This window comes from Vidua macroura, chromosome 20 (assembly GCF_024509145.1).
Source record: "Vidua macroura isolate BioBank_ID:100142 chromosome 20, ASM2450914v1, whole genome shotgun sequence".
Classification (NCBI taxonomy): Eukaryota; Metazoa; Chordata; class Aves; order Passeriformes; family Viduidae; genus Vidua; species Vidua macroura.
Genome location: NC_071590.1, coordinates 6,099,366 through 6,121,015, shown reverse-complemented (window position 1 = coordinate 6,121,015; position 21,650 = coordinate 6,099,366). Strand labels below are relative to the sequence as shown.

Genomic DNA, 21,650 nt, shown 5'->3' with positions numbered 1-21,650 from the left:
TGAAAGCTCTGCCCAGATCTGCTCTGGCACTCCTTATCCATAAATACTTCAATGTAGAAGCACCACTATTAAAAACCCATCCCTTAAAACAAGTCCTTCACCCCCCCACGAGCCCCTCTGCAGTCAGTGAACTCCATTTTATTCATAAGCAAGTACAAAACTGTTAAGTGATTGCTTTAATCCTTTTTTTTTTTTTTTTTTTTTTAATTTACTGAACAAATTCCAAGCCTGAGCCCACCCTGTTCCCAGAGCAGTAGCAGTAGTAATTTCACATAAGTCTTGAGTAGTAATTTCACAAAATTGCCAAGACTAGGACTCAGGAATGCAGCCCCCCACTGCAGAATGTTCTGGAGGGGTGGAGGTTAAAGAACAGACATCCAAAGCACAGAGCAGAACAGTTTATTGGGTAAAAATGGAAAGCAACTGCAGCCACACATTTCAGTGAAATCAAAAATAAATAACTCCTTTTTAGAGCCAAATCTTTGATTAAGTTGCCGAGATTTTGAGTGGCCGTGTTACCAAAGGGGCTGCCCCTCATGGCAGAGCGACTTCTGGTGCTGGGACATCCACCACAGCCAAGGACAGGGCCCTGGGGTGGATTCCTTGGAGAAATTCCACAGGGAGCAGCTCCAGCTCAGCCCTTCAGGGAGGACATCCCAGCTCTCATGATTTCATCCACCAGGAGAATGTTGCTGGCAATCACCGTGCTGGAAACAGGAAAGAAATATTGTTACAACTGCCAAACTCACCTTCATTTTTGTGTTTCAAGTCATCTTCCTGTACATGAGATCCCCAGTTTTACATCACTTAAACACACACAGAGTAATGCTACAAAGTGAAATACAGCCAGCCTTACCATGAGTGAAGTAGCTGCTTTTTGACATTGTAATTATCCCAGATTCCAGCTGCTGCAGCCACCATTGGCTCCCCTGCAACAGAAGTGAGGCAGCCTTTAAAAACCCAGCTCACACAGAGACTTTCTGCTGGCTGACATCTGATACCACTCGCTGTGTGCAACAGTGTGCTTTATCCTCTAAAAACCTCAGATCAGAACACACTGAACTACAGCAGCCTGACTGCCAAGGCTTCTGTGCAGCTTTTTAGCAATAAAGATAAAACTTTCTGCACTCAGAGCACTTTGTGCTTCAGAGCTGAGCCAGGTTCTTACTGGGGCATCACCCTGTGGCTGAGGGAGTCCTTACCAGTGTTGAGATCAACCCCAGTGAGCTGCCCCGACTCCATGTGCTCTGCCTGGACCTTCACCAGCGTCTCCTGGGGATCATACCCCGAGTTCTGAGCAAGCACCTGGCACAGAACAGAGGGATTGGCTTCATTTTGCTGATTACAGAGCCCTCCAGCAGAAAAAGCACTGAGTCTGTGTGTGCTTTAGAGCCACTTTATGACCCAGGAACTCCTTTTACCTTAGGAATGATGAGCAGAGCATCAGCAAAAGCCTGAACTCCGAGCTGGGCTCTTCCTTTCACGCTGGGTTTGTGTTTCACAAGAGCATTGGCTACTGCCACCTCCAGTGCCCCTGCTCCTGGCACCACACATCCTGCAAGGGAAAAGCATCTGTTTCAGTTTAAACAGCTCATTTTTAGTGCACTTTCCTCTCTTCCCTCCATATCCTGCACCTGAACAGGTGAGTAATCAACCACAGAACTATAAAATCATCTCGCACTGAGCTCAGGCTTGGACTGGAGAAGGAACCAAGGGAGCAGATAGGTAATTCCCTAATTTTGGGATGAGTTTCTCCAGGTCCTTATGATGATTACCAGGGAGGGGACTCACCATCCTCAATGGCATTTTTCACAGCCCGCAGCCCATCCCGCACTGCATCCTTGATCTGGGTCAGCGTGTGCTTGTTGGGGCCCCGGATGAGCAGGGTCACCGAGCGGGGGTTCTCACACTTCTCAATGAAGGTGTACTTCTCCTCTCCCTGTGGGAAACAGGGGCAGGTTTGCCTGTCAGCCACTTGATTCAGCACTGTGTACACTAATTAATAAACTGGATGCTTCCACACTGCACCGACAGCACTTCCAGAAGTGATGAGAAGCAGCAGAACTTTATTTCTGTTTTCTCAGTCTATGACAGGAGCAAACATCCAGGCAGATGTTCACATCCAAGTGGATTTTTAGTATTTTATTTCAATACTTCAGCTTTACTCTTCAAACACTTGGTCACTCACCAGGGTGTACTCATAGACAAGCCCTGTGTGTCCCAGGCAGTCAGGAGTGAGATCCTCCACAGAATTCATGGCAGTGCCACCACAGGCCAGGGTCAGTCTGACAGAGAACAGGCAGAACTCAGCTTTATGTTCAATAAAACCCAAAATCACTGCAGTATTTCAGCCTGCAGATCCTAGACTTGCAACAGTTTGGTTTTGCTCATGGAAGAGCTCTTTAAAAAACTAACTTGTAGAATTCAGGCTCCTCTGTAGGTGTCTGCATTTAAAGCATCCTGAGAGCTCAAATTGCCCTTTCTGCAGTTTGTCCAAACTGCCCTGAATTACACAAGAGCAGCACAGATTGAAGTGGAATTTTTAGTCAGGTCTTAAAAGATGGATTTAAGCCAGACTCGACTGACTGTCTCAGTTTGGAAGAGCAGATTATTGTATCCTCTCCTCTCCCCAGAACTGACCTTTCCATGTTCCTCCTTTTAGCTCTCCTCAAAGCAACTATTCCTTCTTTGGCAAGGGCATCCAAGGAAAATGGGTCAATTCCCTGCAAGCAGAAAGTGACCATCAGCATAAGGACAAAGCTAAAAACACCTCCTCTCACTCCTGACACTTTGAAGTTCTTCCTCAAGGCTCAAAGATCTCAAGTAGGAACTGTACATTATATTCAAAAGTATCAGCCTAAATTTAGATAACTCTGGCATTTCAAATAATTTTTAGTTATTCTCTTCATCTCACCTTCTGGTTGATCACAACAAATCCTTTGTCTGAGTCGCCACAGACTTTTCTTTTCAACTCTATGATTTTGTTGACTCTGTCTTCAATGAACTTTCTTTCTGCTTTCACCAACTTCTCCCTCTCCTCAGCACTTTTGTAGAAGAATCCAGAGCTCACCTCTCTGAAGGGGGGAAAAAACCCACAAAGAGCAGTGAGAAAACTTCCTCTCTGCTGTAGAAATAAACTTGAGCATAAGGAATGAGCCCTTCAGTAACATTCTGAAGAAATCCACCCAAAACAAACCAGTCCCTCCAACCCACGCTGCTGTTCCTGCTCTCTGGTTCAGAGCTTTTCCACTTCAAAAATAAGGCAGACACTTGAAACTGAGAGAACTCTGAAGTGTGTTAATGTGTTTGCTCTAGAATATCAAATTGTGCCCAAGGAAGGAAGGACTTTCAACCTTTCTGTGATCACACAACAAAATAAAAACCACTGTGAAGCTCTGCCTTCCACTGAGATTTTTTCACCCATCACCTTTCCCCTTCAGTCTTGGTTGGTATTTAAGCACATTTTAAATAAAAGTCCTCAGGACACGAGCATTTGCTGTGTACTCACGTTTTCTCATACTCCAGAGACACATTGCAGGTAAGAATAAAAGCATCTTCCACTCTTTTCTTCATGTCAGGGTGGCGAGCTCCATGATCCAGAACCAGCCCCCTGATCAGCCTGCAAGATTAAAAACCATTCTGGGTGTCCACGGACACCAATACAGGATTTCATGGAGTGCAGAGAGTGGAACTGCTCCAACCCAAACCGCCTGGGCACTCGTGCTGGCAGTGAACAAGGATGATGTGTTCCCCTTCCAAGGGCATGCTCATTCCCATAAAAAAGCACACCAGGCAGAGTGGAAAAAAGGAATTTGCTCTGGCATGGTGTCTGACTGCATCAGCTACTGAGGAAAGCTAGTGCAGAATTCATCCATGCACTGAGGGAAATGGAAATCCTATGGAATATCCAATCCAAAACCCAGTTTCCATTTATCAAATGCTGCTTTGTGTTTAACAGATGCCAACCTAAAGCATCATCAAGCCACAGACAGTAAGAAAAAAAGAGTATTTATCCAACATTGTTAAGCCAGTGCTGTTCTTTGCTATTTGATAATTTCATCGAGGAATCAATTCAGTGAGTGAGGAACTTCTGCCAAGATATTTATGGCTGAAATCTGTATTTTAACTCTTCCACTGGTAGCTTTAGGACACCCTAAATAGAAACCAAAACCACCCCAGGCTCCTCAAAGCTCATGGCCCCATTAAACTGAAGCCCAAGGATCCTCCTGACTTACGTTGTGTCTGTTTCTGATTTGTGCTTCATCTCCATGATTTCCACCATGTACAGGTCAATGGGCTCACCTGGTTTTCTGACTGTCAGGACAGAATCGACCACAGCCTGAGACACAGGGGAGGGAAACACCCCAAAATGACCATCAGTCTTCCAAAGTGCAAGTTCACATCTTTCACACTTCAAATTCAAGTCCCAGCACTTTCAAAGCTGGCTGTCTCCACACACAGAGGCAGAGATGACAGGGACACTCACCTCTGTCAGGATGTCAGCAAGCTCAGCGTGGACTTTAGTCCTGAGGGATGTCCTGGCAACATCGATGAGGGTCTCCCTGTCCATCTCCTTGGACACTTTGACCTGCTCCAAAACCTCAAGTGCTTTTTCCTTGGCAATCTCAAATCCTTCTGCTACTATTCTAGGGTGCAAACCCTAAGGCAAGGGAAGAGAAATCATTGAACAGTGGAAGGCAAAATGGTGCTTTTTCCACAAACAGAACCCGTGGTTTCAACATTCCATGGAATGGCAAAGCACAGGGAATAAGCTACTCAGGCCATGTGTTCTGTCCTTCTGAATACATATAAAAGGAATGCCAATCCTTCCAATGCAGAGGAAAAGTACAGATTAATTTAGCACAGAACTCAAACCAAGGGAACTACAAAGCACGCTTGGGTGTTCGCTGTGCAATACCCACGTTTACCTGCCCTCAGGGAGGAGCTCCTTTTAAACACTCCAGAAGTGTTCTGACTCACACAAAACAAAGTAACAGCAGCTATCACACAAAACCTTAAAAGCTACAGTATCCACAATAAGCAGGTTTGATTTTGAACCTTCTCCTCTAGCTTTTCCCCCTTTTTACAACTTCTCATTTTAAGCAGAACAATGTATTTATGTTCCACTCCTGTTAAACATTTAACAAAAAAAAAAAAAACAAAAAAACCACTGAGGGGTCTCAGTGAAGGTTTTAACTCGCTCACCTACAAATGAAACACTGCATACACACCTCAGCAATATAAAGATCTGCCTGCTTTAGGAGCTCTCCAATGATGAGGACATTCGAGGTGGTGCCATCTCCAGTGATGTCATCTTGTGCTGTTGCTACTTTTGCTATCAAGGAGGCCGTGGGGTGTTGGATTTGCTAGACAAAAATAAGAAGCTGAGCAGTTGAATTTCACTGCAGTGGTACAGCAAACAAAAACCTGAGATCAGCTAAGAAAGAACTGAAGGTGATGTTCTAATGGTTTACCCTAATTGGTTTGCTACTCCTTTGGCTGGTTATTTTACTCCTTCTTGTGGTGCCGTTTATATTTTTAACATTATTTTCTTTACAGTATTGCCTTAACCTGCATTTAGTTCTTTACCCTCCTCCCAAGGACCATTTTGCTTCAATGGATAAGGGTGGGTGGGGCAGGGGGGACGCGATTCCCCCTCACCCAAAGGCGCTCGTCCCTCCCTAACCCCCCCCCGCGAGGACCAGCCCCAGCTCACCATTTCCTGCAGCAGCACGTTGCCATCTTTGGTCAGCTTGATGTCTCCGGACCCCGACACGAGCCTGCGGGCGGCACGGGGCGGGTGAGCGGCGCCCCGGCCCCAACACACGTGTGAGGCCGCGGGCCCGCCCCGCTCCTTCCCCATCCATTCATCCAGCCGGCCCCGACACACGTGCGGGGCCGCGGGCCCGCGCCGCTCCCTCCCCATCTCTCCATGCCTCAGCCACTCACCCCTCCCGCCTCCGCCTTTGTTCCCCTCCGCACATCCCGGCCCCCGCCGCTTCCCCTCACGCCTCCCCTCAGGCCGTGCTCCCCCCCCAACCCCGCCCGCGGCGAGAGGCGCGGGGGCTCCCTCACATCTTCATGGTGCCCTTGGGCCCCAGGTTGGTCCTCAGCACGTCCTGCAGCCCGCGGGCCGCGCTGATGTTGACGGCCAGCGCGGCCTGGGCGCGGGCCACCTCGGCCTTGGGGTTGAGCGCCTTCACCGCCATGACTGCGCTCCGCTCTGGGCCGCGCCGGGCGGGGCGGGGCACCGCGGCCCCGCCTCCCGCCCGCCCCTTCTGGAACACTCCGGGCTCGCCCATTGGCCAACCGGCGCGATGCCGCGTTTCTATTGGTTACACTCCCTGTCGCTCATCTCGGGCGCTCCCGCCGCCAAGGCGTCCCGGTTCTCATTGGTTCGTTGGCGCGCCAGCCGCGCTCCCATTGGCTGCGGCGCCTGTCGCTCCGCCCAGTCCCGCCCCCTTCCCGCCGCTGAGGCGCGGGCGCGGCGCCGCCCTCAGAGCGGGCCGTGAGGGGAGCGCGGGGAGGGTGAGGGCGGTCTGTGAACGGGCGGGGATGGTCGGTGCTTAATCCTCCCCTCATTTCACGGACACCCCCAGCAACTCCGCAGAAACATGAAAATAAATAATTAAACACTGTGATTTCACATTAGACCGATAGAATTAATAGTTAAGTGGACTGGATTAATAATCAATGGATCTTGGTTAAATTCGGGATTGAGGTTAATGAAAACTCGTCTTCTTATAACACACAGGCTGATGTGTGGGGCACCGAGGCATCCATAGCCCCCAGTGCGGACCCTCTGCCCGGGGCTTTCCTGGACTGAATCCCTCCCAGGGGTTCCAAGGATGGGGATGCTCCCTCCCAAGGCCACGCAGAGGTTTCTGTGCAGAATAAAACCAGAAATATTGCCAAGACAACCTTGGTGGGTGCTGAAACGTTTCCTCTAAGTGGCCTGTCAGGGCTCACTCCTGGAGACGCTGAAATATTTGTGTCTTCGGACTCTGAAACGGAGGGACAAGTGAGCTTCCCTGGAGAGGAACTGGAGAAGCTCCTGCCGTGGTCCCTCTCACTCCTGCGGGCACTGATTGCACCAGCTTTGAGTCCCAAATTGCTCCATCTGGGCTGGTACCCCCCAACGCCCACTGAGCCCATGGCAACAGCAGGTGTGAAACAGCTCTTCTTATTTCAGCTGTTGCATGAGGCAGGTGCCCGGCCCCGCAACCATCCCCAGGCAGTTCCAGTGTTCCGCAGCCCAGCTGCTCCAGAGGGTGCTGACCACAGGGACAGCTGGCCCTGAGGCCAGGATTTTGTCAGTATTTGGTGCAGGGAAGGCAGAGACCCTTCCCCAGCACTCGCCCACCAGGCATGAAGATGCTCGGAGAAGCTGGAAGTGTCCAAGGCCAGGTTGGACAGGGCTTGGAGCAGCCCGGGATAGTGGAAAATGTTCCTGCCCATGGCACAAGAGCACAAGATGCTCTTTAAGTTCCCTTCCAACTAAACCGATGAATTCTATGAAATGTCTCCCTCTCCATCCCACTTTTTGCAGCAGGGAGCTCTGGGTGCAGCCCTGGGTTGCTTCAGCAATGCAAGGAGCTGGATGTATTTCCACACCACCCCCAGGAGTAAAGTCTGAGCCTGCTGTTGGGTCCAGTTTTGCTGCACTGGAGTTTTGGGGGAGCTTGATGGGAAGAATCAGTGTCAAATGTCAGGGCAGCCTGGCTGGGTTTGGCTGCAGGCTGTGGCACCTGCTTTGGGTGAGGATCTCAGGTTTCTGGGCAAAATGCCACGCTGTGCACAAGAGGAGGACTCTCACATGTGGCCTGTCTGTCTCCCTGGAAGGGACAGCTGCTGCTATCCTTGGGATTCTGTTTTTCTAATGTTTTAGGTGGTGTCTGGACATCGTACAAATTTGAAGCCCTATTGTTGAGCAGTGTCTTGTGAAATATTTTGATGCTGACTCCAGTGGAGTGGCTGGGCTTTCTCCTCTGTGATTGCAGTCATTAGAAATAAACATTAAACATTGCAAAATGCAGGGAATCACACTTGCCTTTTCATTATTTGCTCTGTTAACTCTGTTAAAATGCTGTCTGCACTTCATTGGGATGCTGAAACCATAACAAAACAAACCACCAAACCTGGCCCAAGAGGCTGCTGTGCAAATATCTGAGATGCAATGTCCAGTTAAAACACCCCAGCTCTGCCCTGGATTCTGGAACTCCCAGGTCAAGTATTTTGTTGCCTTTGCTTCTCTGGTTTGTTATTTTTTGGCCTGTTCCTCTCAGGGCTGTTCTCAGCAGAGGGCAGCCTTGTCAAACCCATCCCAGCAGGCTTGTTATATTTTATGTTTTCCTTGCTGATGCCTATGGAAAGGCAGAAATTGCCCATCCTAAAACACCTGTGGGACTGGCTGTGATGTGGGCCAGGTTCAGGTTTGGGAGAGGAATTATTTCTGCTGGAAAATAAAGGGAAAATTTAGTTTTGAGATGGTTCTTTTTAGGAGAAGGAGGGGGGGAAATGGAAAAGCTGTTTTCAGAGACATCCTAATCCCCCATGCAGGTGGTTTCTGCTGTTTTTTTGTACAAATGGAGAGGTTCTCTAGTGACATACAAGAGCTGGGTTCTGTGTTTGTATCAAGTTTGTATTTTCACTCCTGAGCATCCTCCTACAGCTCCCAGGCAGAGCTCTCTGTGTTTCTTTGCTGGCTCACATTCCTCAGGATAGTTATTTTGTGTTATAGTAACATTTCTCACGAGTATCTTCACATTAAAATCCCATTTTGCAGCATTTTTCAGCCATCAAGACAAGCTTTTTTTCCTTTTTTTTCCAGTCTTAGCTGTAGAATTGTTCTATTTGTTTTTTATGTGTAATAAAAATAAAGGGCAAATGCTTACCAGACTTAAATTGCCCTATGAATTCAATGGATTACACCAGGTTAGAATCAAAATATTTAACTAAATTAAAGCCAACATGTCCATTAAAGTAAGCCAAATAAAGGCAATATCCTTCATGAAATATTCAGCAGCAATTCTCTTAGTCAAGCCAGGCACTGCTTATCTTGGCAAAAACCCCTCTGAGATTCTCAGTAAAAGCCATTTTCTTTCATCTTTATCAAGATGGGTTTTCCTTTAACCTTATTCACAGAAATGATTTCTAAATCTGCTTTAAACAACATTCTGTCCTGCCATGATAAAGCTGACAAACAGCACCGGGCTGCTGATCCCTGGCACCAGTTTGGCAGCACAGGGGCTTGGTCCCATCTTTTCCTGACTCAAGAAGTTCCTGAGAGATGATCCTGTCATGTACTGAGAAATTCTGAAAAAAACATAAAGGGATGAGGGGCACAAAAGGGGATTGGATTTAATTAATAAATGGAATTTTGAGGGGTGGCACTGCCGGGGTGGCAGAAGAGGTCATGCACAGAGCGTGACTGGAGCATCCAGCGGTGCAGAACAGACGGGCAGCAGTCACAGGACTCCTGGCACAAGTGGACAGAAGCAGCTAAATCAGCTAAATCAGCTTTTCTTGACCTTGAACCCAACAACTCCTGGGCTGGCACTCTCCCATTTTCCAACCCACGCAGTGTGCGAGGGAAGATCTTCCGTGGGATGCCAAAACACAAGCACGGGCAGCTTTGGCAATTTTTCCACAGCTTTTGGGGAAACAACACAGAGCCTTTTCCCGTGCCTTTTCCCTTTGCTGCCGAGCTTTGGCTGTGATTTGTGTGTGTAACTTCGCTCAGGGATGCACTAACAGCTTAAGCCAAGAGGAGATATTGCAATCTTAAATACCTGAAAGGTGGCTGTAGTCCCGTGGGGGTTGGTTCCTTTCTCCAGGCAGCACTGACAGAACCAGAGGACACAGTCTTAAGCTGTGCCAAGGAAAATCTGGGTTGGATGTAAGGAAAAAGTTTTTTACAGAAAGAGTGATAAAGTTCTGGAATGGCTGCCCGGGGAGGTGGTGCAGTCACCATCCCTGGGTGTGTTTAACAAAGCCTGGATGTGGCACTGGGTGCCAGGGTTGAGTTGAGGTGTTGGGGCTGGTTGGACTCCATGATCTTAAAGGTCTCTTCCAACCCGGTGATTCTGTGACCTCAGCTCCCAAATCCCCCCTTCTCTCCCGAAAACAGCGTCCCTGCCTCGCTGATTTCAGGCAGGAGGAACTCCCGATCGCTGCTGACGGGAGCTGCCCCTGTGTCACGGCCGTGCCCGCGGAGGGCCGAGCGAACCCCCCGCGCCCGGCCCGGAGCGGCTCCTCCCCTGCCCCGGGGCGGTCACACCTCTGCCGCCTTCGCTGGCAGCGAACAGCTGCCCTGCTCTGCTCCCATGTGTGCGAGCACCTCAAACAAACCCCCCGGGCCGGCTGACTCAGCTCTTTATCAGGGGCCGAGCGGCAAAATGCGGCTGCCGTCCAGCGCAGCCCGTGCGCGGGGCTGGTGGCACTGAAGGGCTCAGCTGATCCCTCCCCGCGCCGCGCAGCCGGGAGTCCCAGCGGCAGCAGCGGCCACGGCCGGTTCCGTTCTGTAAGTCACCGGCATCGCGCTTTTCTCGCAGGTCGGAAGGGGTTGGAGTTTGGCTCGCGGGTCCATAGCACAGTGAGGGTTTTTTTTTTTTTTTTCCAGCAGGGAAAATTAGGAGGATCTTGTGCCTGTGCTGCCCGGCACCGGCGTGGCGGCTGTTTTATAACAGCAGCGTGAATGAATGATGCAATCGGGCACGGGGGGAGCAGCAGCATTTTGGCAGGACAGGAGAGAGGGGATTGGAGAGCTGGGAGGTGGATGTCAACATCCAACAGGTTCCTTCTGCCCTTTTTCACCTGCTTTTCGCGAGGTGCTTAAATGAGTTCGCTGTGAGGCACTGCTGTGCAGATAATCGTGTGGAGCTGCGAGCAGCTCATCTCTTGACTTGCAGACAGCTTTGTGCCACTGCCTTGACAAACTGAGCAGGAGGTTAAAGAAAAGCCTAACATTAGATAGAAAACCCGGAAGATTTAACAAAAAACTTTAAAAAAATGAAGAAAACCCAGGAGATTAATGACTGAATCTTCCTATTCTCACCCTGCAAACCACAGAAAGTTATGTGTGGATGGGTTGAACTTCTAAAACTTACATGAAACACATCACACAATTTGCTTAAATATAACTAATCTGCTTAAATATATCAGCTTTCCTCTAAAGCTTTCAAAACGTTGCTAATTCTGAGGATGAAAGCTCAGCACACAAAAGCTGTGCCACTGTGTTATTCCCATTTTACAGACACAGGACTGGAAACAATGAGGATTAAGTGGTTTGTTTAAACTCATACCATGGAAACACTCCTGGGAATGTTCTTAGAAGCTGTAGGAGGAAAAGGTCCTGAAAAAAGTTTCAAGAACTATTTTCTCCAAATCCTTTGCTCTGAGCAGCAGTTTCCCTTCAAGGCAAAAGAAACAGTTTAATGTGGCTGAACTTCTGTTAATGTTCAGTACAATGTTAAATGGAGAAGTGAATCAGAAATTGTTTGCAAACAAGGATGTTCCTGAGTGCTGGGTAACATTTCATTAAGATTCACTTAATCTTCATTTTTACCAGCAATAAATGTGATCATCATGCAAAGTAGCAGCGTGGCAGCACTTCTGAAAGCTGAAATATGACAACAAGGGAGGTCTAGTCACAATGAAGGGTTTGAGATCTCACCAAAATCTTGCAGCCCCAGAACACCTGCAGTTCTGAGCACCACTTACTGCTTCCATTTGCATTACATGTGCATACAGAGGATGGGGCAGTTTTTCCCTGTGAGGCAAGTGCTCTTCTTTGGAGGGACAGCAAACAGAGAGGATGGATTTCAGTTGTTTTCCTTTCCCATGTGCTCTTACATAATTCCCCTGTTTGGGACTCCACCCTGTCTATTATGAAAGAGAATTATTTCTTGTGAAAATTTTTTTTTTTTTTTTTTTTTTGAAACAGCGTAATGAAACACTTCATAGTCTGGAGGCAAGGAGATCTCATGGGAATTCCATTCTTCCCTTGTAATTTCCTTTTTTCTCCATCTTTATCTCAAGTTTCACCCTACCTCTCTCACTCTTTTGTCTTCTTTAGCCACTTCTTTGCCCATTGTTCTTCTCTTCCCCATATTCTTCTTTCCAGCTTTTCCCCATGGTATTTTATATCAGATCTGTTGAAATGTTTGCTGCTTGGATGCTTTTCAGGCTAGGCATTGATTACCTACCTGAAATTCAGTGGTAGGAAGATCAGAGATTCCTTATCAGTGTTTTTCATATGGAAGCAGAACCCATTATTTGTGGGAATTTTCTTTTTTCTTCTCATCTCATTAAAACATTTACACTTTTAAGCAATCAGATGCTCTGTATTTTGGAATAATTAATCTCTGCCACTTACACAGGCCTGGACCACTCTGGAATACAAAATTGCTTTTCCCTGACTGCAGCTGAGTTTTGTCCATAGAAGGGTTTTACACAACTCTAATTGTTTTTGCTCTGTTGTGCTACTGATGATTTTTGCAATTCTTCCCTTCCAGTTTGTCATTTTTAGACAACATAAACCACAGTTTTAAACTATTTTCAAAGAGGAATAAAGCGAGGACAGGGTTAATTCCAACTATGACTCCACAATAATTCTTCTTTGTTTGTCCATCAGAGTGCAAAGTCCACCACAGCTTTCATGCCATCATTGTCTGGACCATCCAGCAGGGAAAGGAGCATGGGAAATGTGGATATCAGAGAGAAGGAAACGTGAACATTTCATCACTCCCAGCACACATTTGGAGAGATAACGTTTTTCTGGGGCGGATTAAAGCCGTGCATCCAGGCCCAAATTCCAGCTTGTCACGTCACAGAGCAGTGTCCCCACACGGTGCCATTGCCTCACGCTGTGGCCGTGCTGCAGAGCAGCCCCAGGTGAGGCAATGGTGGCTTTGCATCAGCAGGGCTGCCTGCTGGAACACCGTGACGCCGGTGTCACAGCTGCCCCGGAGCCACGGCCCCGTGCCTGGAAATCTGGGATATATCCCTGCAAACACAAGCACAGCTCTGCAGCCCAGGGAATGTCAAGGCTAAAGCAAAGTAAATGTGCAATTCATGTGTCACCTTCCCAGCCAGTGCCAAGCCTGACCTCAGAACTGGCCTCTGGCCACCAAGCCTTACCTCAGAGCTGGCTGCTGGCAGAGGGAAGTTTTGATGTCCATGGTCACTTTTCTTCTATGTGCTGTGCTGATGGTTTATAACTATTTTTCTTACATGTCCAGTGCAGTCTTTGTAGAAAAAGATAAAACCCCACATGGCCTGCAGCAAATAATCCTTAGTCATGATCCTAAGGCTAGACTGGAGCTTTCTGGTGTGTCCATGCACCAAGGGCAGAGTTGTACCAAACTGCAGTTCAGAGGGGCTCTGTAAAAGCCCTTTTCTGGGATACCTCCTCTAGTGCCACCACTCCCTTCAAAGGCAGCAGAATAAACCCCACAGAAATCCTGTCTGAGGGCTGCCTGTGCCTCTCATGTCACTCGTTGTCTCTGTCCCTTGCCAAGTGACATCTCCTGTTTGTCAGGCAGGATCTCTCATGCAGACACAGCTCCTGGCTGTTCACAACAGGTTTCACCACTCAGCCTGGGTGGTTCCTTTAGACACATTTCTACCTCCCAACCACCTCCAATAGATTGGAGCATTCTCTTTTATTCCATGCACAAGAGCAGATAAGAGAGGTGTGTGCTCTACATTTGTAGTGATGATGGGAATTTTTCATAAAACCTTCTGTGTATCCCAATATTCATCATGTCCTGGGAATAAACCCAAAGGTTCTGTTCCTGCTTTGACCATTAGTGAGAGGAAAACAAAGGATTAAAGGTTATAAAGATGTCTATAATTCCTAAGAATGTGCTGTTTGATGGAAAAGAACCTGCAACCCAGATCAATCATACAAGGCATGTCCTGAGAGATGTCTGAGAGATCAGAAGAAACAAAAACTTGTACAAAATCTGAGAAGTGAAATAAATAGGAAGGTGTTGTTTGTGTCTAAATTATAGATTAGTAAACAGTAAAATCCACACTGAATTAATTCCCCTATGAAAGGATGAAGCACGAGCTGAGCAGGGATGACTAAGGAGATACTCTTTAAGCTACTGATCTGCAGAAGTGCTCAACATATTGAAGTGGACAGATCTAAAAGAGTAGAAAATAAACTTTTGTCAGGGACTGTTATGGAAAATGTGATGTCTTGATGGGTTGAATGAAGTTCTCAAAGGCCAAGGGTTAGATGGATTTATAAAAGGCTAATCCCCAATGTTAATGCTCCAATCTTTTATTAATGATGATGTAGGACAGGATCTAAATGTTCCTGATTAAGGAACAACCACTCATTGATAGGTTTAGGATAGTTTGCAATCAATCCTGAGGGCCTGGGTGTCCTGCAGCAACTCCTGTGACAGCCCAGCCTGGGAGAGGTGAGAAACCAAGACCCCCCCTGAGATGAAACAGAGCCCTGCAACCCCACACAGCTCTTGGCAGCCTGGTGCCTCAGCCAATGCCAAGGATTGCAACCTTGAACCCACGAATGGGCTGAGGCAGCAGGGAACAAATCAGCAGCAGCCCAGGGCTCCACGGCCCACCTGGAGCACGAGGTGACCATCAGTAGGCAGCAACAGCCGGGAGCAAATCAGCAGCTGAGCCAGACCTCCACCACCATTCTCCCCGGGATAAAAGCCGTGAGCCGCCTGCGCTCGGCCCTTCTCACCCGCGCCAGAGCAGCAGCACCAATGGCTCAGGAAACAGTGCACTACTCCCACTCAGAGAAAGACTTCATCTTGTCCCCTCACAGTAAGAAGGCTCCCAAAAGGATGGCGTCCCTGATGGAGCTGAAGGAGATCTTCCGCAGCGCCGACGCCGTGTGCTTCGACGTGGACAGCACCGTCATCAGGGAGGAGGGCATCGACGAGCTGGCCAAGTTCTGCGGGGTTGGGGACGCCGTGGCAGAGATGTACGTATGGCTGGGGGAGCTCCCACGGGGCCAGGCAAAGTGAGCCATGGATGATTCATCTGTGATCATGGATTTGTCCTTTACGGTCGTTTGGTTGTGTTGTAGATGATCGCAGGTTGCAAAGGGGTTTGGGGTGGTAAGTGGAATTAAGGATGAAGGGACTTGGTTTGGGAATTGTGAGGCCGCCCAACAAAACTATCCTGGAATAAATTCTCTAGTGGTAATTTTAGACTAAGAGCAGCCCTCATCATTAAACCTGGCAGAGCATTACCAACCTGTTCTGAACGAGGAAACCTTACCATGAGATGGAGGAGATGGGACAGCACTCCCAACCCATTGCTGAGGCTGAGGCTGGGAAACAGCATGAGCTGAAGCTTTTAGCAGAATCTCTGTTAGACTCAGCTCAGGAATATGGTCCCAGATTGGCATCACAAAAGGAATGGAGCCATTTTCCTTTGCTCCACTGCTCCTCCCATCCGTGGAGATCTCCTAGCCACCAATCTTTGGGTTCAGCATAACCTCTCTTACCTGGTTCCTTGTCAATCCTGGTTAATGCTCTGCTGTTGGGAGAAGCCCCAGCTGGTGAAATGTCCCTGATTTGATTTTTTGGCTGTCCCTCAGGACTCGCAGAGCCATGGGTGGCACTGTGACATTCAAGGCAGCTCTCACAGCACGGTTAGGTCTCATCCGGCCCTCCTATGAACAAGTGCAGAAATTAATATCTGACAACCCACCTCAGCTAACTCCAGGAATAAGGTAAGAAGAATTTAATTTTTTTTTAGTATTCAGGAAACAGATGGAATAAATAAACCAAATTCTGTGCCATCAGTGATGCTGTGAGGCCACAGAGCTGGTTTGTGCTGCCTTCCTGCTCCATCTCCACGTTGGGCGTGTACAGAGCTTGGATCAGGAGCCTGACTCCATGGCTAGTGGTTAAGCATCCATGGAAAAAGAAAAGATTCTTAGATATTAACTGGCACCTTGGCTGCCAAGTTCAAATCCTGACTTGAGGATTAAATGGGAATGGAAAAGAATCTGTTCAACCACTGTTTTTTCAGGGGTGATGGGACTGGGGGGAGATTTAATATCTCCTTAAATTTGGTCTATTCTGCAACTCTGTTACCTCTCTCTGACTCTGCTCAGTGCAGTCACACCCCTGGCTCAGTTTAGGGGATCCATTGCTCAGAGCTACCCATTCTGAAGTCCCTAAAAACATTAAAATTAAAGCAAACACACATAAATATGTGCATTCATTCATCCTGAGGTTTGGAATGAACATGAACTATTTAAACTGAAAAGCTCTGGGGATTTTTCCCTATTCAAATTGTTTCTTTCAATTGAAAAGAATTCCTTTACTACAAAATCTGACCATAACTTCAATTCTAAAATATTTTTAACATATAAAAGGAGTTTTAGATGATCCTGTGCATGTATTATATCTTTTTTTCTGTAGAAGACAGCAAGAGGTAACTACAAAGAGAACATTGTTTCCTTGTTCAGGATCACGTGATTTTCCTTTTAATTCCTTCCTTTTCTTCCTCCTTTTCATTCCTTCCTTCCTTTTCTTCCTCCTTTTCAGTCCTTCCTTTTCTTCCTCCTTTTCAGCCCTTCTCTTTCTTCCCCCTTTTCATTCCTTCCCTTTCTTCCTCCTTTTCTGGGTCCTGCTTTAAGCCTCTGCTTTGCTTTTCAGTCTTTAGTGTTTCTGCTGTTCCTGCCACCCCTTCCCCTGCTCCCCTTGCTGCAGGCTGATCTTCTGCCTCCAGAGCCAAACCCCCAAAACTTTGCACGGCCTTCAAGTCCTGCTGGCATGAACTGGGGTCACAAACTTCTTTTTTTGATTCCTTTTCTGTAGCTGGTGCCCTCTTCTAAAGATGGCATCGACGTCCAGCATCTGGTGAACCAACTCTGAGCTAGAAACCATTTGCACTTTGCACTTTTCAGCCCATTTAGCATTTTGGAGCAGTGGTTTTATCTCATTCCCTGCTTTTTGCTGCATTCCAGATTCGTTTTCTTGCCATTGTTTCACTTCAGAAAAGAAATTTTGAACTGGATCCGCTCTCACTTGTTCAAGGGAACTGATGTGAAAGTGGAAAGAAAACAGTTTTAGGGAGTGCTTGGTTTTGAGGAATGAAATGATGGTTTTGTCCAGCTCTTGCCAGCCAGGTGTGTGCACAAAGAAAGAGGGAAAAGCTTTGGGCAGCAGAGGTGGATGGAGCTGGGAAGCAGCACACACCCAAACTAAGCTGGAATAGCACAAAGCCTGGCTTAGGAAGGATTTATTTGCCCTTTGTGCTGTCTCTTCTCAGGGAGCTGGTGAGCAGACTCCACCAACGAGGGGTCCAGGTGTTCCTGGTCTCGGGGGGCTTCCAGAGCATTGTGGAACACGTGGCCCTGCAGCTGAACATTCCCACAGCAAACGTCTTCGCCAACAGGCTCAAGTTTTACTTCAACGGTGAGAGCCCCCTCCAGCCTCCTCTCTCTGCTAATTAATGGCACTTTTCTGCTTCCACCTCTCACACATTGGGCTGCAGGCACTGTCCTGTTACCAATCCAGCCAATTCCATGGAGGAAAATTACAAAACTTTACCAAAAACCAGCTCGGGGCATGCTGAATGTAACAAATAGAGCTGCAGTTACTTTTTAATTGCAAGCTGTGCCAAAGGTAAAACTTGTTACAGCTGCTGAGAGCAGAGTTTCGTTTTCTCCTCCAAGTTAAGGAGTCCATGGCCTGAGCTGCTCTCACAAGCCTCCCTTTCAGGGGCTTTGGGGCCCTGGAGCAGAGCTGCTCTGGATTTGAAGCTGGAGTGCCCCAGCAGAGCTGTAGGTGCTGAGGTTGTTCTTCCTCAGGGTTTCCTGCTCAGTCTCTGCATCATCCTGGGTGCTGCTTTTGGGATGTTCACACCAGAGTGCCTGGGAATGGGTTGGTAGCACTGCCCACACAGGTTTCTGGTTTTCTCTGAAAATGTCTCTATTTTTCTTTGAAAATCCCCCCACTGAAGACTTGGGTGAAATCCCAGTCTAAACTTACCTTGGAATTATTGATTTGGGATGCTGTGCTGTGAGTTTTACAGGACTGCATGCAATGAAGTCAAGACCACAGGCAGAGATCTTCCTTCATTTCCAAGAAAATATCTGTATTTCCAACTTGTCCTTCTACTGTTTTCTAGGAGAATATGCAGGATTTGATGAAACACAACCAACAGCTGAATCAGGGGGGAAGGGAAAGGTTATCACTCATCTGAAAGAACAGTTCCATTTCAAGAAAGTGGTCATGATTGGAGATGGAGCTACAGACATGGAAGCCTGCCCTCCTGGAGTGAGTATTACAGAAATCCTGAATTCCTTCTGAGCAAATCCTTGGGGCAAAAACAAGAGTGAGGTTTGGATTCTTTAATAAAAAAAAAAAAAAATACCAGAAAGACAACTTTTATAAATGCTCATGTACCAGGGAGAGATTTTAATTCCATCTCCCCTTCAGCTCCTTTCCCCACACAAAAGTCCCCCAATACCCCAAAACTGCTCAGGATTTGTTTAATGCTTCCCACCTCAAGCCAAAAAAAAAAAAACCAAAAACAAAACAAAAAACCCAACAAAACCCCCCCAAAAAACTGCAGTGGAAATTTTAAACTTTCACTGCAGGGGGTTTTGTGAGATGTAGAAATGATGATTGCTCTGGTTAATGATTGAGGACAGGGTTAAAGTTTGCTTTTGGTATCTCTCAGCTGAGGCAAGCAGAGGTAAGATAAACAGGAGGGGGGTAATTGTGGGATGCTCATGCATGAGCCAATGTTTGCTTGCTCTTGAATGGAATTGCATCACATTTACATCAATTTCTCTGTAAAATCTCACATCTGAACAATCTGGAAGCTACAAGGCACTGAGAAAAACCCCAATAACCAAAATGCTGCAGAATTAATCGTTAATAAATCTGAAAAATGAACATGCATATGAAAACAGTGCAGGGATTTAAAAACCCAATCTTAACAGCAAACTTAATTACTGAGAACTCTGCTCCTTCCATGCAATAATCCATGTGCCCATTCCTTGTGTTTTTCCAGGATTGCTTCATTGGATTTGGAGGCAATGTAGTCAGAAAGCAAGTGAAGGAGAAAGCAAAATGGTACATCACCCACTTTGATGAATTGCTAAAAGAGCTGGAAGAGCGATAAATCCTCGTGTAAAATAATCTATTTAACACCTGTAAATCCATTATACAATGCCATTAAACATTTATTTGTTTGCAAACTCGTGGGCTGCAGTTTTTAATGATTCTGGGGGTTGGGGACCTTCCACTCTGGCTCATGTGGAAGGTGCTACTCAAATAGGTTGGAATGAAAATGGGTAAAGTTTTTTATAAAGCTTTCCTGTGGTGGAAGAAATAAATTATTTACTTTCAAGAGAAAACCAAATATAGAAATAAAAAGTTAAAAATACCTTAAGGGATTATCTCCTGGTCAATATTGCACATCTGTTGTTTCATCAGTAATGCCTCTACTTATTTTGGGTGACAAAAATAGAACAAGGCCACAAACAAGAACTTTGCCTAATCAATACTAATAACAGTAACAGTTACAGCAACAGTAATAATAATAATAATAGCAATAATAATAATAATAATAATAATAATAATAATAATAATAATAATAATAATGTAATTCAGGCTGCAGTTTGGCAAGAACCTTTCACTGCACAGAATCTCAGCAGCAGGTAATCAGTGAACAGGTGGAAAACATCACCAAATATCTCTGATTTCATTAAAATTATGGTTACAGAGAACCTGTGGTGTCATCTATTACTCAACATCAGTTACCCAACCTGTCTGGGACAGGAGCTGCATGGAAATCTGAGATCCAATGTTCATCCCTGGCCAAGAAACATTTTCAGGTGAGGGACAGAGTGGTTCCCATCCTCCACCAAAATATTCCAATCAAACTCCAAACTGCTGATTTTGGAAAGTGGTCCCAGTGTTTGTGGAATGTTTTATTCATTTACCAACCCACCCCCACCAGCTGTAATGGGATGGGAGTGAATTCATCAACTTTTAAAGGAAATTCTGGGAAACTTCAATCCCTTCCTCTGCCTCCAGTGTGGATTAACCCCCCCTAAACTCTGCCAGAGTTAAGCCTGACCTGTTCTAAGAACTCCTCTGAGCTCCAGCTCTGAGCTGGTTTTTTAAGGAGTCTCTTTAGTGTCTGATCCAAGAGAACACACCTGGTAAATGCTGACAACTCTCCTGAGTGGTTTTCACATTGTGGGACTTTTATTCCACTGACTTGTAAGAATCTCACCTGTGAGGATGTGAAAAGCTTTACCAATGTTAAAATACATCACACCTGCCCCTTCCTTCAATCCCCACAACACACAAGAGAAAGATGGTAAATATGACATGATTTAATATAAAACCATTTAATATCTGCTGAGGTTTTGATCTTCTAAGTGCCTACAAAGAGCCCCAGTATTTTTCCAGAAACTGAAGTGTGGCAATTCTCTTTCACCCCACCACATATTTCTGGAACAGAAACAAGTGATGTCCCTACCCTCCAAAATTTCACATTGTCTCATAATAATCGCTGCTTTTCACAATTAGCACTGAATTTCCCTCATTTATGATGATTAAACCAAGGTGCCACACGGCAGCTGCTGTCCAATTGTTAAAGCATCACCAACAATTAAAGCAAATCCTGGTTGTGTTCATTCTTTGAGGAGGAGATGGGGGACAGAGGAGTTACCACAGCCCAGAGCGAGGGGTGCAGCTCGCAGCGACGCTGCCAAATGTTTTTGCCTTGAAGTTACAACAACATTTAAATAGAGAAGTAGAAGGGTTAAAAGAAAACAAATTCAGAACCAAACTTGTGATGGTTTTTGGAGCAAGGCAGACACATAAGAGCCCCAGAGGATCTGCAGAGGCTTCAGCAAACCCCACAAAAGCCAAGCAGACAATGGCTGGCAGTGTTCCCCACAACTTCTGGGAGTGTTAAAGATGGGCTCTTTGAAATTCTTCCTGAGGAAAGCCCCAGCCAGCTCCCAGGGCAGCTCCTGGACAATCCTGCTTCTGTTCAGGCAAGGCTGCACGAGCAGGGCACCTCTCAAGTGTTTCTGCCCCCTGTGCAATCCCAGTTAGGAGTTCAGGAGTTTGTTTGCTGGTTTTTATGGAATTAAAAGGCCACAAAGGAAATAAATCTGCCATGGAGCTGGAGCTGCGGGCAGTGGGACACGGCTCAGGGCTCTGCAGTTCCCCCAGTGCCCCAGGCAGGAGCCCTGGAAGGGATGTTAACATTCACAGCAGGAGCTGCTGCCAGTCGGGGCACTATGGAAACGTGGGGCTGTGCCAGGGATTTCACAACAGCTCTTTGGGTCACACTGGTTTGGAAAAAAAAAAAATGCCCCCCTCCCCTTCCACTGGGCAAATATCGAGGCTGACCTCTAGCCCAGGAGGCAGCAGGAGCATTGCTGAGCTCAGGGAGAGGCTCAGCTGTTTTGTCTGTGAAATAGTGGAAAATTCCCAGCAGGGAATAGAGCAGGGTGAGGAAAGTTTCAGTGTCACAGACTTGGCCAGACACATCCCAGCAGAGGGGCAAAGTCTGGGGGAGCAGCACAGGTCACACAGGGAGCACCTGGGCTCCAGGTGGGCCTTTTGACCACCAGCCTTTATAAAAAGGCTTTTAATGTGATTATTCAGTGAGGC

The 21,650-nt window shown here is 46.9% G+C and overlaps 2 protein-coding genes and 2 non-coding genes across 4 annotated transcripts; 1 reads left to right on the top strand and 3 right to left on the bottom strand.

Moving 5' to 3' along the window:
• Positions 1-383: 383 nt before the first annotated feature.
• On the bottom strand, positions 384-6,246 carry CCT6A (chaperonin containing TCP1 subunit 6A). The gene is made up of 14 exons (XM_053995848.1): positions 6,076-6,246; positions 5,717-5,780; positions 5,232-5,366; positions 4,487-4,660; positions 4,236-4,339; positions 3,509-3,619; positions 2,915-3,074; positions 2,641-2,723; positions 2,189-2,285; positions 1,792-1,939; positions 1,422-1,555; positions 1,203-1,305; positions 857-929; positions 384-707 (listed from the first exon to the last, which is right to left on the bottom strand). The coding sequence occupies exons 1-14, from the start codon at positions 6,207-6,209 to the stop codon at positions 635-637; spliced, it is 1,593 nt and encodes a 530-aa protein (XP_053851823.1). The 5' UTR covers positions 6,210-6,246; the 3' UTR covers positions 384-634.
• LOC128817498 (small nucleolar RNA SNORA15) lies at positions 3,741-3,877 on the bottom strand. The gene has a single exon (XR_008440211.1). It is a non-coding gene; the product is annotated as a small nucleolar RNA SNORA15 (small nucleolar RNA).
• Positions 4,784-4,915, bottom strand: LOC128817499 (small nucleolar RNA SNORA22). The gene has a single exon (XR_008440212.1). It is a non-coding gene; the product is annotated as a small nucleolar RNA SNORA22 (small nucleolar RNA).
• Positions 6,247-14,698: 8,452 nt separating the features above from the next.
• On the top strand, positions 14,699-19,210 carry PSPH (phosphoserine phosphatase). The gene is made up of 5 exons (XM_053995809.1): positions 14,699-14,965; positions 15,587-15,721; positions 17,272-17,417; positions 18,133-18,281; positions 19,024-19,210. The coding sequence occupies exons 1-5, from the start codon at positions 14,745-14,747 to the stop codon at positions 19,132-19,134; spliced, it is 762 nt and encodes a 253-aa protein (XP_053851784.1). The 5' UTR covers positions 14,699-14,744; the 3' UTR covers positions 19,135-19,210.
• The last annotated feature ends 2,440 nt before the right edge of the window (positions 19,211-21,650 follow it).